General features: G+C 32.0%; 1 protein-coding gene across 1 annotated transcript in view; it reads left to right on the top strand.

Moving 5' to 3' along the window:
- LOC122268573 (peroxidase-like) overlaps positions 1–14330 on the top strand; it is a 40706-nt gene extending 26376 nt beyond the window's left edge. Inside the window, exons 8-13 of the mRNA XM_087163460.1 lie at positions 2665–2800; positions 5635–5988; positions 7808–7996; positions 10581–10750; positions 12659–12761; positions 13401–14330. Of these exons, the coding sequence (XP_087019586.1) occupies positions 2665–2800; positions 5635–5988; positions 7808–7996; positions 10581–10750; positions 12659–12761; positions 13401–13467 (1019 nt within the window). The 3' untranslated portion in view covers positions 13468–14330. The remainder of the gene's footprint in view (positions 1–2664; positions 2801–5634; positions 5989–7807; positions 7997–10580; positions 10751–12658; positions 12762–13400) is intronic.
- Positions 14331–14540: the final 210 nt, after the last annotated feature.

Below are 14540 nucleotides of genomic sequence, written 5' to 3'. Positions count from 1 at the left end.
ATCACCTTAAATAAATTTTGATCTTATCATCGAATCGTCACTTTTTAGTACTCAATATTAATCGTTCAACGGGGAGACTTCAAATATCCTAATTAATTAGTGCAGAAATTAATTAGTGCAGAAGATGCTTTACTTTTTTTAGACGGATTCGGATTTCAGGCCCCCAAACTATAGGGGGTAGCCACAATCAGGGAAATGTGGTTCCAATAGTTTAGTCAAGAGAGCGGTCCAAAGTTTGGACCCCTTATTGCAAATTTTACTTTTTAGGTATTTCGCTATAGCTCGAGAACTTTTCAAGCGAATCGAAAACATTTTGCACATAATTATAAAATTCCTTTATCCAAAGATAATTCGATGCAAAAAATAACTTTTGGTAAATAATACTTATTAATTTTCATTACTTTATTTAATAATGGTATGGAAAATTTTGAATTGTAAGGTATAGAATTTCTATCATAATTTTGAAAAACATAGTTTTGCATGGCAAAATTCAAAATTTCAGCAAAATCGAATAGTTCCTGAGAAATTGAATTTCAAAAAAGTCATATATTTGAAAATCGATTTCTCAGGGACTATTTAACTGATTTTGCTCAAATTTTGTATTTTGTCAAGTAAAACTATATTCTTAAAAATGATACAAAGAATTCTATACTTTAAAACTTAAATTTTTTTGACCATTAATAAATTAAATAACGAAAATTAATAAACCAAATGTTACTCTTGGCATAGACGAATTGACGAACGACCTTTGGATAAACGAATTTTAGAATTGTCGGCAAAACTTTATAAATTCGCTTAAAAAGTTCTCGAGATATAATGATAAATGCAAAATATAAAATTAACATTAAGGGTTCAAAACTTTGAACCGCTCTTCTGATCAAATTATTGGGACCATAATTCCCAGATTGCGACAACCTTTATACTTTGTCAAAAAAAAATTTTTTTCAGCGAAAGTTTTGTACACAAAACCTTTATAATTTCTAAACTATTAATCTTATCGTTTCGAGTTTGTTTTTGATTCATAGAAAATTGCATAAAAAACAATACCTCATTTGTTTAAATATCAGCATTTAAATTTAACTCCCCTTTTTAAACCTTTAACCTCCTCCGGTTAACCCTTTAACGGGCACTTTATTTCTAGTAAAGGTAAATTAAAGTATTTTTGGAATTGAAATTGTTTTAAGAACAGTAATTGATACATATAAAAAATAACTCATTTAGTTTATAAAAATGCCATTTTTTTGGTGGGAAATATATTTAACATGACCTATTAGGAATTTACTGACTTTTATTTTCTTTCATTTATAAAATAAATTCCTTAAATGCGACAAACTTCAAAAGGAATTATGTATTTTATAACTTTTATACGTTTTTTAAAAGTGACAAATGGTTACCAATTTTATTCAAACTCACTTCAAGAAAGCTGAAGTTGTTGAAAAATGGAAACCTAAATTAAAAGTGGTAAAACGTGGTATTAAGTATACTTGCCACAGCCTTCAAAAGGGTTAAAATCCCTCACAGGATTCCGTAGAGTTTTCATCTCCAGCCATTCAACGCCCTTCCCCCCCACCAAAAAAAAAGGAATTACAACAGGTCCCGGACTATTATTTCGATATCTATCTCAAACACTAACTTTACTTATAGGAGAGATTCTTTTAATCTTGAAATCATTAAATAGGGAAGAACAAACATTAAATTTTTAATTTCTTGTTCAGAAAAGTAAATTAGCTGTTACTGCCACTTATTTTTATTCAATTATAGCCACTTTTAACTTTAAAAATATCTGACAAATAAGTAGATATTTCTAATTGTTAATAAGAAGTAGTAGTATGAGTAACAATCTTTTTGTTATAGCAAAAATGTTGGAAGTAAATTATTTTTATTACAAGATTCAATATAAGTGGCAGGTTTATAATTTTTGTTTAAAACGTATACAGGGCTGCCAACTTTTCTATGCCTATTGTAAAAGTTATTTTAGTGGTAGCTATGTTTATGTTTAAAGGTATTATGTTTTTTTTTTCATTTGAACATACTTTCCACACCACTGCAGATAACTGATTTGAAAATTCACATGCAACGCCACTTTGTTCCAGCTGTTTCTTAGAGAGGCTTAAAAATGTTGGCAAAATTACCGAAAATTCTGAGATCTTTCATTTTTCAATGTGCAATAATTAAAAATAATACGCTTTTTGAAAATAAAATTTTCAAAAAGCGTAGTAGTTGGCAGGTCTGTGTATACATAAAATATCTGAGATTAAAAAATTTGTGTTTTTTTTCCTTTAAGTAAAGACGAAACAAAAAAAATTTCCTTTGCCACGATAAAACTTTCCTGTTCCAATTCGGCTCTTGTTCCTATTTTTGTTTCTAATGCAGCGCATTTAAAAATATTTTAAGAATATCTGTAACAAAAACAGAGAAAAACATTATTTTACATGAATTTCGTGAAAACTTGTGTGCTCATTGCTAAGATGGCTTATAAACCCTTATCAAGTAGAAGAACAGATAACACAAATTAGAGGTCACAAGATACACTCAAAAGTTACAGCGGGATGGTACGAAAAATCACTTCTGCAGATAGACAGTAATTCATTGATTTACTTCATTGATAAAACTTTGTAAACTTTTCAGTTTAAAATTAATCTTCTCGTATTGTTCGTTAAATAGGTGACGAACGAGTAAACCAGCATACAATGGTAATCTGTGTGCAGACTCTATTGGTCCGTTTACACAATACTATACATGACAAGTTGTTTGGCTTGAATCCTCATTGGGATAATGAAACACTCTATCAGGAAACCAGGTAAGCATTAAACGCTTGTGTTAACACTCTTTTCAGCCCATGAAACTTTAACTGTTGTTGTAGCCAAGAAAATGAAGGCTGTAATAAATAAAGTGCAAATTAAATGAAACGATATAGTACTTCCAGAGGATATAGTGTACAGAGCCATCACTTCCTACATCAAAAAGCCTCCACACGGTCTTTTATAAGTAGTCCGCGCAGATTGCTTAAAAAGTGAGCCAGTTGTGCGCGTGAACCCAAAACCTTTTATGAAAGTAATTGAGAGAAATTTATCATATATATTTGAGAATTGAATCTGTAGTGGTTGACAAGTGAATAAGGCAAACCAATAATATTCATAAATAAAAAAAATTATTAGTCATACATTTGCTACCACTTTCTTATTTTAACTAAATTTTGTATTAAATGACTCGTTCGGAAAGTTGATGTCATACTTGCCAACTTTTCCAGATTTTAGGGAAGATTTTATTTTCATATTTAAAGTGGTAGTAAATACATACTATTTTTTTTTATAAATTTAATTTTTAAATGATTTTGATCACCACTATTCTTACAAAAATTAAGCACATATATCAATATGCGTTACTATCTTGGTTGTCAACTTTTCTCAAATACAGCGTATTTGTTTGCTTAAAATTGAAGTTTTAATTCCATTTTAATACCACTGGCAAAAATTATAATGGAAAGGATTAAAAGTTGGCAGGTATGGGATATCCTTCACAGAGGTCTGATCGGACTACCTATAAAAAGCCGTGTGGAGGCATTCAGTTATAGGAAGCGTTGACAGAGCACAAGGGATAGTCTTAATTGGGGATGAATCACAGTCCTTAAGTTTGCTATGTAGGAATTAATGGGTTAAAATACAAGTCATTTGGATAATTAAAGTGAAGGTATCGATTCAATTGCGGCCCCACCAGGAGGTTCATTACAGGGGAAGCGCTTCTAATGGCGTGTCCAGCGATGCCAACTTCTTCCTCTTTGTAAAACGATAGTTTCTAGTAGCAACTAAACTAAAGTTATTTTTAATTTAATATTTTAGGCTTAAAGTAATTTTTCAAACACTAAATATCAAGAATTCAAATTATCATATGAAATGCACCTTTATTGCTGGTATCTTGTGGCAACAGTAGTAAAAAGCAGGCGTAATTATCCTTACTCTACAAGCTTTTATATATATCGCTTTATATCGCCTCTATTTATATCGCTACCAATTTATTAAAATTTTGCAGATAGCGGAGCAGTTGGCATCACTGCGTATCGTTTATGAATTGCTATTCAATTTCCAGTCCTTATGATGTTCTTTACCTCCCCATAAGTTTGTAAACGTTTTCAAAACAAAAAAAAATTTTAAAAGTTTGTTTCATAATAACTGAGACGAATGGGGAAAATGAAGCACAAGCTATTAGTTTAAAATAGCTCCAACACCAGAGTTAGTTTATTTTTGTTTTAAAAAGATTAATCTAAAGTATTCATTCCTCCAAAATCTGATTATGTTTACATTTATGGATGTTAAGTTTTTTTTTCAATTCCTTTGTCTTGCTTTTAGGAAAATCGCGGAAATCCTGAATTTAAAAATATTTTCTTTCTTTTTTTAATTACGAAAGTAAGCAGGCGTTGCTCTAAAAGTTATGAAAGTACGTTCATGGCCTTAGAATCTTCTCTTTTTTTAAAAAAAAATTTTCTCAATAAAATGAAAAATAATGCTTGCCTTTAAGAAACAGGAACATGTAGTAACATGTTAGCTTGTTTTTAAATGATCCTTAACATGTTTTTTTTTTTTTTTGACAAAAGGAACTAAGTCGCTGCTCTAAAATTTTCGAATGTACGTTGATAGCTTTAGGATTTTATTAATTAATTTTTTTCGATAAAACGAAGAATAATGTTTGCCTAAAAAGCTTAAATTTTATGTTTGAGAGTTTAAAAACTGTTGTACATTATTGTACAACAGGAGAACAGAAGTTATTCTAAAACTTATAGCTCTATCTTAATGGTTCTATATCTTTATAGCTCTAAACAAAGTTTAGATTCTTTTTAATCAAGAATACATTAGTTGTTTGTAAAAATCATATATATAATAAAAAATTATGCTTATAATTCTATAACCTGTTTTGCTTTATAAAATCAACAAGAATATAGTCGTTACTCTAAATCTTATCACTCTAATTCAATGCTTCTATATATTCTTACGGCTTTAAAAAATTGTTTAGATCTTTTTCAAAGAACTGTTGTTTGTAAGGCAGAGAATCTGTGTTTATAATCCTCAAATTTGGATTTCTACAATCAACACGAGAATATTCGGAGTTTCTAAAACCGGAGAATGTATGTTTATAACTCTAATATCCGTTATTTTTATTAATCAACGAAAGAGTATTTGCTCTAAAATCTTGCAATGCATGCTAAAAGCTCTAAAATCTGTTTTTCTTTTCCAACAACTGGATAATAGTCGTCATTCTTAAAGCTGGGAATACATGTTTATGTCTTTAAAATATTTTTTTTCCAATGCCCACCTGTGTTATCATCCGTCAATTCAGGCATATACAGGGCGATTTTGTTGACCTCTCTTTCAGGGGCACCATATTAGGTGGGCCAACGTCGCTCCCACAGTGAGGACAGATAGTACAGAGAAGGAAAGAACATCCATGCCTTGCCCTGGATTCGAACCCAGAACCCTTCTGACCCAGGAGCAGTTCCCTGCCCCCTACACAGGCCGATCGGCTGTCTTTAAAATATCATTTTTTCCATCAACAAAGGAATATTCTAATGCTTATGTTTATAAAAGATTTTTTTAATCAGCTTTTTGGATCTGAAAGCTTTATTGCTTGCTTTTTTAACAGGAGAATAGTCGTTGCTCTTCAGCAAAATATAGTCTACCAAGAATATCTACCATGGCTAGTAGGACCAGAAAGTATGAAGAAATACAATCTATCGGTGGATGCAGTTTCTTTGTATGATGAAAAAACTAGACCTTTCCTGTTCATTGAGTTCAATACTGCATCATTTCGGTTGCATAGCATGTTGCCAAAAGCTGTGAGCACACATTATCCGGAGATAAGAATGAGCCTTACATACTCTTACTTCTGTCCAGTTTATAATGGACAGTTGGACGCCTACATCACTGGATCGTGTGAAGCCCCATCTGAAAAGTATGACCGTTTTGTGAAGGTTGATGTCACTGACTACTTGCACAGGTAAAAAATTCCCTTTATAAAAGATGGATTCTTTCTTGTTCCAATGTTCTAAACAGGTACAAAAGCAGTTTTCACAGCTCTAACCTTTCTTGTATTTCATATTATTTTAGTATTAATTAATTCCCCTTAAAATCCATTAATGTTGAAATAAACCAAGGAATTTCTAGTTTTGCACATTATAGAAAAATGTATGGGGTTTAAGTGTTTGTTTAATGTAGATTTTAACGCTTTCGAAATTAAACAGACTATGCTTAAATGAATCGTAATTTTTGAACGGATTCAAATAATTCGAAAAGCTAGGATTCCAGGATTGATATTACTGTAAAAGCCCGAAGGTTTTAAAGGTAAAACCTAGGATTTACCAGATTGGATAGGTAAAAGATCAATCCTTTACGTTAAAAATTAGGAATTATCAATTCATTTTGGTAAAAGCCAGATGCGAGAGATTCTGTTTTACTGTTGCCAAATTTATTTTTAAGAAACATTGAAATCCCTTATGTGGTTATCGAGAAAATTGTGTCTTAGTTCAGCTTTTTCACATGGAATCACCTTTCGTGAAATGGAATTAAATATTACATTGTTTTCTTTTTCCTTAATTTCATGTAACTTTTTGAAAAATAATTGTGAGACAGTTTCATTGGCACAATCTCAAATCGTCTATATTTTTAATTAAATCAATTTATATATTTTCAATTAAAAATTTTAAAGTGTGTTTTAAACTTTTTAAGACACACTGTATACAATATATACGGTTCTCCTCAGTTAAAAGCCGTTACGATGGTTAAATTTTTTTCGCCAAATCCAACACCAAACATAATAATCAATCAACAATAATCGCTGTCAATTATTTTTAATAAACAGATTAATAATGGGATGTGAGTGCCATTTTTTGGTTCAACCAGCACTGACGACATTTTTTAAGGCTAAGTGCCACTGCCATGAATACTCTAAATTGTTTTTTTAAGGTTAAGTGCCACGATCCAGTATACCCGATGATGAATGTTGATATAACTTAACTGTAACTGATTGGTATACTATACATATACTGGTTGTTTTTTTAGAGTTAAGTGACATTGCTTTGTATAGGGAATGGGTTACCTTTATGGTCTCAAATATGCTGTCCTACAGTTGGCGATGTTTTTGTCCCCTATAATGAATCAGTACACAATATATATGAGAATTAAAAATTCAATAATAAATAATTCCTCGTTTTGGTGTCATACCGGAAGGTGTTGGTAACTCTCCGTTTAACCGCATAGGCTATGTAAATGTCCGAAATGAAGTCGTATTAAAAGTATATTTCGGTAAATCCTAAAGCAGTTTTGGTAAATCCTAAAGTTAAAAGTAAAGCCTAGGATTCACTCGACTTCGGACTTTTACAGTAATATTGTGTAAAATCTAAAAAAAAAAAAATACTAATATCTTTTCATTGCAATTAGGAAAACTTTCGTACCAAAATCAATGTATTTCAGGGTTTATATGGGTTTAAAATTTTTAAAAGTACTTTCGATACTTCAATTTTAAGAAAAAAATTACAAATTTCTTTTATTTATACGCACTTTCAAATTAAAAAAACTAAACTCTAAAGTTCGAAACTAGTTAATTTTTTTCTTAGAAATATTAAGCGTAGTTGAGAATACAGTTTTTCGAAGTGTACCTTTCTTCTTTTTTAAATTTTTAAGGACCGCATGAACCTTGTGTTCGTATTAAGGTCGCTAATGGAGGAATCATCGTTTTGCATCATCTTTTTTCTTTGTTTCTCTAATGTTTTTAACCGAAAATACTATAGTGTCAATTAAAACTATTTTCCCACTTATAGACCACCCAAAGCATCTTTCGGAATTGATATCGCTGCTATCAACATCCAAAGAGGGCGAGATCATGGACTCTCAAGCTACACCGACGTGGTTGAGAAGTGCTCAGAGGGGAAAACCAGGATCGAAACATTTTCTGATCTCTTAAACAGAATGTCACAAGATAGTGTCGAGTTTCTGAAGAAAATATACGAGTAAGATTTTTGTTTTTCACCCTCAAATGTGATTGTTGAATGCTTTAGTGAAATTTTAATATAGTGACATTTTAAACACACTTGAGAAGAAAATATTTATGTCAGTAAATAACAAAAAGTGACGTTAAAAGTTCGCAAATGAAAATCATGCAAGGTTTGATACTATACAGGAGCATCATCTTCAGTATTGCTCTCACTTCTGATCAGTATTACTCCATCACTTGTGTTCAGTATTGCTCCGTCACTTGTGTTCAATATTGCTTCATAACTTGTGTTCAGTAATGCTTCATCACTTCTGTTCAGTAATGCTTCATCACTTCTGTTCAGTACTGCTATTCAGTTCAGTTCAGTATTGCTTCAGTATTACTCATATTGTTTGTTCAGTACTGCAAATACGGCAAGGAAACAACTCAAGTATTCAATCGTGAAATAAAATTTACGTAAGAAGCATATTATCCCAATCAATGGGAGAAAAAATTTGAAACATACTTTTTATAGTCGCAATGTAATTTAATTGCTTTCCAAATGTTGTTAAGTTTCAGGAACGATGGATGGGTAGGTGGGTATTTTACTTACATCGCACTACAGGTGCACAATGGGCTATCTTATTTTATTTTACAAACGTCGTAGAACAGCCGACCCAATTTTAGGTTCACGACTACTAATCAAAGCTTAACCCCGTCCCGTCCCCGTCAGGGGGCATCCGGGAAATACTGTAGACTCAAAGTGCGCGCACGTGACTACTCAGCAAAAAAAAAGAGAATTCACAAAGGTAGGTTTGGTGACGATCTATGACAATAGGTCGGAATAATGGGCAAGAGAGGCAAAAGTAACACCAGAAAAAATCCTGAGTGATGTTGGCTGGGCGCCCTGGCGCGCAGAGCAACAAACTCAACACGATCCAAAGATTCCCTCCTCCCAACCAGAAAGCCGCAAAAATTTTAGTGCAACCTTAAAATTAACAAAAGTAGTTACTCAGTAAACAGAATTTAGGGGTTTGAGTGTTCAGGCATAACAGGCGGAGCATCCAGCAAAGAAGAATAAAAACAGTGAAAACATTGAATAAAAGTAGCGAACATATTGTGATGATGAAATTGCACAAAGCCAATGAAAACAGTTACAATTTCAAATAGAAGAGTTACAGCGAGGCAGCCGTTAAGAAACATCTACAAACAAGGGGAAAATCAAAACATGAACAGTTTGAAAATTTGACAAAAATTTTAACAAGAAGTTTATGACTACTAATGCTCTTAAAACACGAGACTTTTCTTTAAAAAAATTCTCAAAATATGGTAAAAATATGATCTTTTCTAAAAATATGGTAAACATTAAAACATCCACTTGTAAAATATCGAAACATTTTAAGAAACAAACATAAAATAAAGTTATCTTCGGAAGAGATCTTTCAAAATAATTCTATATTTATTAAAAAATAACATTTCAATACATGCAAATGGGTTGCCTTTTCGACGAAAATGTCATTCGTTACCTCATTTCCAGAGTGACCGTTAATTTTGCCTTATATAGCAAAATAATTATTTTTTTATTAATTCATTTCTATTGTTTGATTATAAAGACAATAACGTTATAAATGAACTTAAAAAACTGAATAGTACACGGGACTTTTATCTTTTACTTAAGCGTTACTCCTCGTTTTACTCTTGTATAAAAAGTAGCATTTCAAAAATCTGAAAGCACTTTTTGCAACTTGTTGCATTAATTAAGAATATTACCTGATTTAAAACTTCATTCGCTTCAAAATTAAGAAATAAGAAACAACAGTCGACATGTTTCGACGTGCTTCAAAAATAGGCACCCATTTTCAAGATTTGCCAGACATGAATGAAAAGAAACAAGAATAATTTGAAAGAAAAAACGTAAAGTTGGCGACAAAAAATGGAAAAATAAAGCTAAGGAAAATGGAAAAATAAAACTAAAAAAACCACTGCACCCGAGAGAGAAAAAAAAGGATGATGTTGTAGTTCATTTACGTCGTACTAGGGATGCACAGTGGGCTATTGGCGACAGTCTGGGACACATCCCTGAGGATGACCCGAAGACATGCCATCACAATTTTGATCCTCTACAGAGGGGATGGCATCCCCTCTTCGGTAGCCCAACGTCCTGTACGTGAAAAAAAGGATGAAAAACAGAAGAAGAAAAACCACAGTGGCCGAGACGGACAACTCAGGGTAAAATATATTTTCACACGCTATGCCGAGAGGTGGCGAAGAACTAATGTCGTTAACAAGAGAATCACCATTCATATGAATAAAACAAGATTCCAGGGCATCAAGATAAGCTGATGTGACTCGAGTGGAAGTAATTTTGGCATAGTCGAAATTGAATTTATGCTCAAGATTCCAACAATGTGCAATTGAAGATTCATAGAATTCTTAATAACAGACATATCTATCGTGTTCCTTAAGTCTGAATTTTAAAGCACGTCTAGTTTCTCCGATGTAGCTAAGTTTGCACTGATTATAGCAGTTTTTATTTAATTAAGAACACATTGCAGTAGTTATTTGATTAAGAATGTTTCTCAACTTTTGCATCTATCTCTTTTTTTTTCTTATTTTATCAGGGACGTAAGGGATATTGACTTATGGGTTGGAATGACAGTGGAGAAACCGATAGAAGGGGGTGTGACAGGTCCTACTGCTACGTGTATATCAGCCATTCAGTTTCATCGTCTAAAATTTGGTGACAGTTTCTTCTATACACATGAAAATGGAAGATATCCTTTCACAAAAGGTAAAGGGAAAAAAATGGAAGTTGTTTTATGCTTTTCCTTTAGAAAACTATGATTATTTTTGTTTAATTATTAATACCCTTTTTAAAAATAATCCTTGAAATTAATCTCACTGAAACAACAAAAAATGTAATATTTATTGTCTGAAATATTCAAGGTATACCAAAATGACAGTCTCAAATTTACATTTTTGAAATCGTACAAAATCTTACACATTGATTTTCACGAACTCTTTAACCTCTTGCCTGCTGTGCCTGATAGCACTTGTTATTTTGGAAAATCAGCTGCACCACCCATAAGCAAAAGCTTGAGAGGGAGAAAAATCGTTTGCAAAGTCTAATCAATCCTTACTGATGAGTTTTCAATTTTTTTTTAATCCGATTAATTTTACTGAAATTTTGGATTTTGTCGTATAAAATAATGTAAATAAATTCGGTGTAAATAATTACCTGCCATACAATTCAAATTTTTCTTTCTGCAATAAGTAAATTAAGTAATAAAAAATAATAAATTATCCTAAAATATTATATTTCACATAAAATAGTCTGGGGATGATTTCGTTTTATCTTTGAGGCAAAATATTTTAATATATTTCGTCAGTTTCTGATATAAGGCAAAATACATTTAAAAAAAACTGACTTTAAAAAGTCCAAATAGTTGACTATTTTCTGACCTAAATTATTGGGAACATATTTTTCTGATTTCGACTACCCCCTAAACCCATACTATTCGGGTAAAGAATGCGATTCCTATGTAAAAAAAGTGCGTTTATTCAGAAAAAGTACGTTCATGTGCTGTAAATATCATCTACACAAATTCAGTGACTCATAGAGTTATGCTCTTGAATCAGCGAATCCTAGTACGTGAAAATCCGATCATTGAAATCGAAAAATATTCGGGTGTTCTCTTTTTCTTGCTCTCTGAAACTTGACCAAATATATTTATTACCGGCCTTGAAAACCGATTCAGTTCTGAATTGAAGGCAACCAATATTCAAATCCATAGCAGTGTAATTTTGATCCCTGACTATAACACAAAGGGAAGTATTGTATCAAGCTTTGGGAGAAACTAGCCTTCAAGGAGGGCTATTTGATGGATCTAATTCCCATTTGCCTCACATGGAGAGAAAAACCACCAAACCTCCTACGGTTAGCTCGACAGCAAGGGGACTCTAACCCATGATCAGTCTACCACTGGGGATATTTTACATCAGCATTGTGGTCGGTGAACGCCTCCTATAACTAAGAGCCTCCACACGGATTCTTATAAGGTAGTCCAATCAGACCACTATGAAGGTAAACCAGTTAACGGAAGAGCCATTTAATAGAAAATCTAAAAGAAATAAGAAAGTGGTGGAAAATATAAGTCTAAAAATTTGTTTAAATTCTGAATATTATTGGTTTGTCTTATTTACTACCACTACAGATTCAGTTCTCAAATATATATGATAAATTTCTCTCAATTTCTTTTAAAGTAGAATTTGGGTTCATGCGCATAACTGGTTAAAAGAAACCGTGTGGAGGCCTTCTGATTTGGAGGTGATGGGTCATTTCAACCTGCCATCGCTAGGATTCGTACCTGAGCCGTTTCATAGGGCGCTCATTTATCCCTGTCCTTTGAGACATCACGCCTCTGGCTAAATATATAAAACATGATATTTCAAAGAAGCAAAGTGCAGGGGACAAACAGATGTTACATTGAACTATCGCTATCCTTTTTTTCCATTGGTCAATATGACTTAAAATAAATGTATTATTATTAATTTAAACGACGCACTTGCGAAAAATAATAATCGGAAGAGGTTAAGACTAATTACTGATTTAAATTTCATTAATATAACAAAGAGGGGGCAAAATTTACGGTATATAATTTAATTTCTTAAAGGTAAATTCATTTCAAATATTTTTCAGATCAACTGGAAACTATTAAATCTTTCTCTGTGGCACGCTGGCTTTGTGACACTACAAGATATGATAAAGTTCGTAGATACCCATTTGCTCTACCTGGGAAAAAGTAAGTTAAACAAGCTCACATATATAAACCAGAAAAACTTGCATATATTAACTGGAATTTTATTTTTTATATGCATTATTATTTATAAGCTTAAATATTTTCAATTTCTTGTTATTTCATTTTATATTACATAACTATTATTGATCAGCCGACGCAATTCTGAGTTCATAAATGTTAAACTCCGTACCCTTGTATTTTTGAACCCAATCCAAAAGACAATGGAACTCTTGCATCAAATATTGGGAGAAACTTACCTGCGTGGAGGTCTATTTGATTGAGCTAACCAGCATTTGAGTTACATGGGAGGATAACCTCCCATGTTAGCTTGAAGGCAAGGGGACTTTAACACGTGATCCCCCTTCCAATGAGAATATTTTATGTCAGCACTGTAGTGGGTGTTAGGCGTGTACGGATTTTGTGACCAGTCATCGTTGGGATTCGAATCCGATACCTCATTGGGAGGTGAGTGCTCTATCCCAGAAGCCACCACGGCTTTAAATATCTTGTTAGTGAAAGTTATTTTCAACCGTATTTTTGAAATTTAGTACTAGAACTGAAAACTACAAACAATTATCTTGCAAATATCATTGTTAGTTATAGTTGCTGAGAAACTAATTAATTTGTCTATTCTATTTTCAGTAATCCTGTTACAGCATGTCTAAAAATAAAGCCTCTTGACTTATCATTGTGGAGAGAGAAACCATGACTAGAACCATGACTTAGTGAAGCTAGGGTTAATAAGATAAATGAAATTAATTCCATGTGTAACGATTTATCTTTGACATTTTTAGTGTTCTATGGTACTGTGATTCCCAAATATTTTTCGACTCCAGAACCCTATACGATCAACGTTTTTTCGACGGAAACTCAATTTCATAACTAAAGTATAAAAAGACAATAGTAAACGTATTAACCTATAAAAGTCAGCGTTATTTTGATAATATTTATAGAGGAGGATGGCATTTTTCATCGTTTTATCATTAACTATTTTAAATTAGCTTTTATATCAGACAATTGGTTACTTGCACAGCAAGAAGGAAAAGATCACTGATACTCACACATATGATCTATGACGTCAGCATCGTTATAAGCAAAATGTCGTTTCAAAGTTGAGCTAATTTTTTCCACACAAGTTAAAATGTTAATTAACGAGAAAAAACTGTATTTCAAATAATTTGATGGATGATACAGCACCGTATTTAATTAATTTGAAGTTAATTAAATTAAGTGCCGTTTCACACATCAAATTTCTTGAAATATAGTTCTTTCTCGCCAACGTCTTTTACCTAACTTAGAATTATTATTTGTTTATGTATTTTATTGTAACTGTGTTATATTTTTGTTAACTCCGCCTGTTTCTGGCAAACTTTGATGCATAATTAAATTAATTATGTTCCACGTGGCTTCGTGTCTGTCTTTGTGCTACGCAGCTCACCAAATTCTCCACAGCTGTTAATTTGGGAGAGAAAAAGTGTCTGGAATCTGCCATTGTATAATGATACTGTATCGTTTTAAAAAATAAAATGTTCAGTAAAATAAAACTACTTAAAAGTGAAAAAAAACTATAAACGTTGTTAAATAATTATTAATCCGTGAACAGTCTACCAGATTTACGTAATTAATCACAATTTCATCAGGTAGAAATACATAAAAACAAATAACCACTTGTAAAATAAAATTTCTTTTTTTTCATACGTATCTACCAGTTAAACTAATAAGAAATATATTTTGTTGTTTTTTTCTTCAAAAATTCGAGGATAACTTTCGTACACAAATCAA

Source organism: Parasteatoda tepidariorum, chromosome 5 (genome assembly GCF_982258835.1).
Source record: "Parasteatoda tepidariorum strain Cologne lab strain chromosome 5, Ptep-v5.0, whole genome shotgun sequence".
Classification (NCBI taxonomy): domain Eukaryota; kingdom Metazoa; phylum Arthropoda; class Arachnida; order Araneae; family Theridiidae; genus Parasteatoda; species Parasteatoda tepidariorum.
The sequence above is the reverse complement of the archived record's forward strand: the minus strand, read 5'-3'. Positions and strand labels throughout refer to the sequence as shown.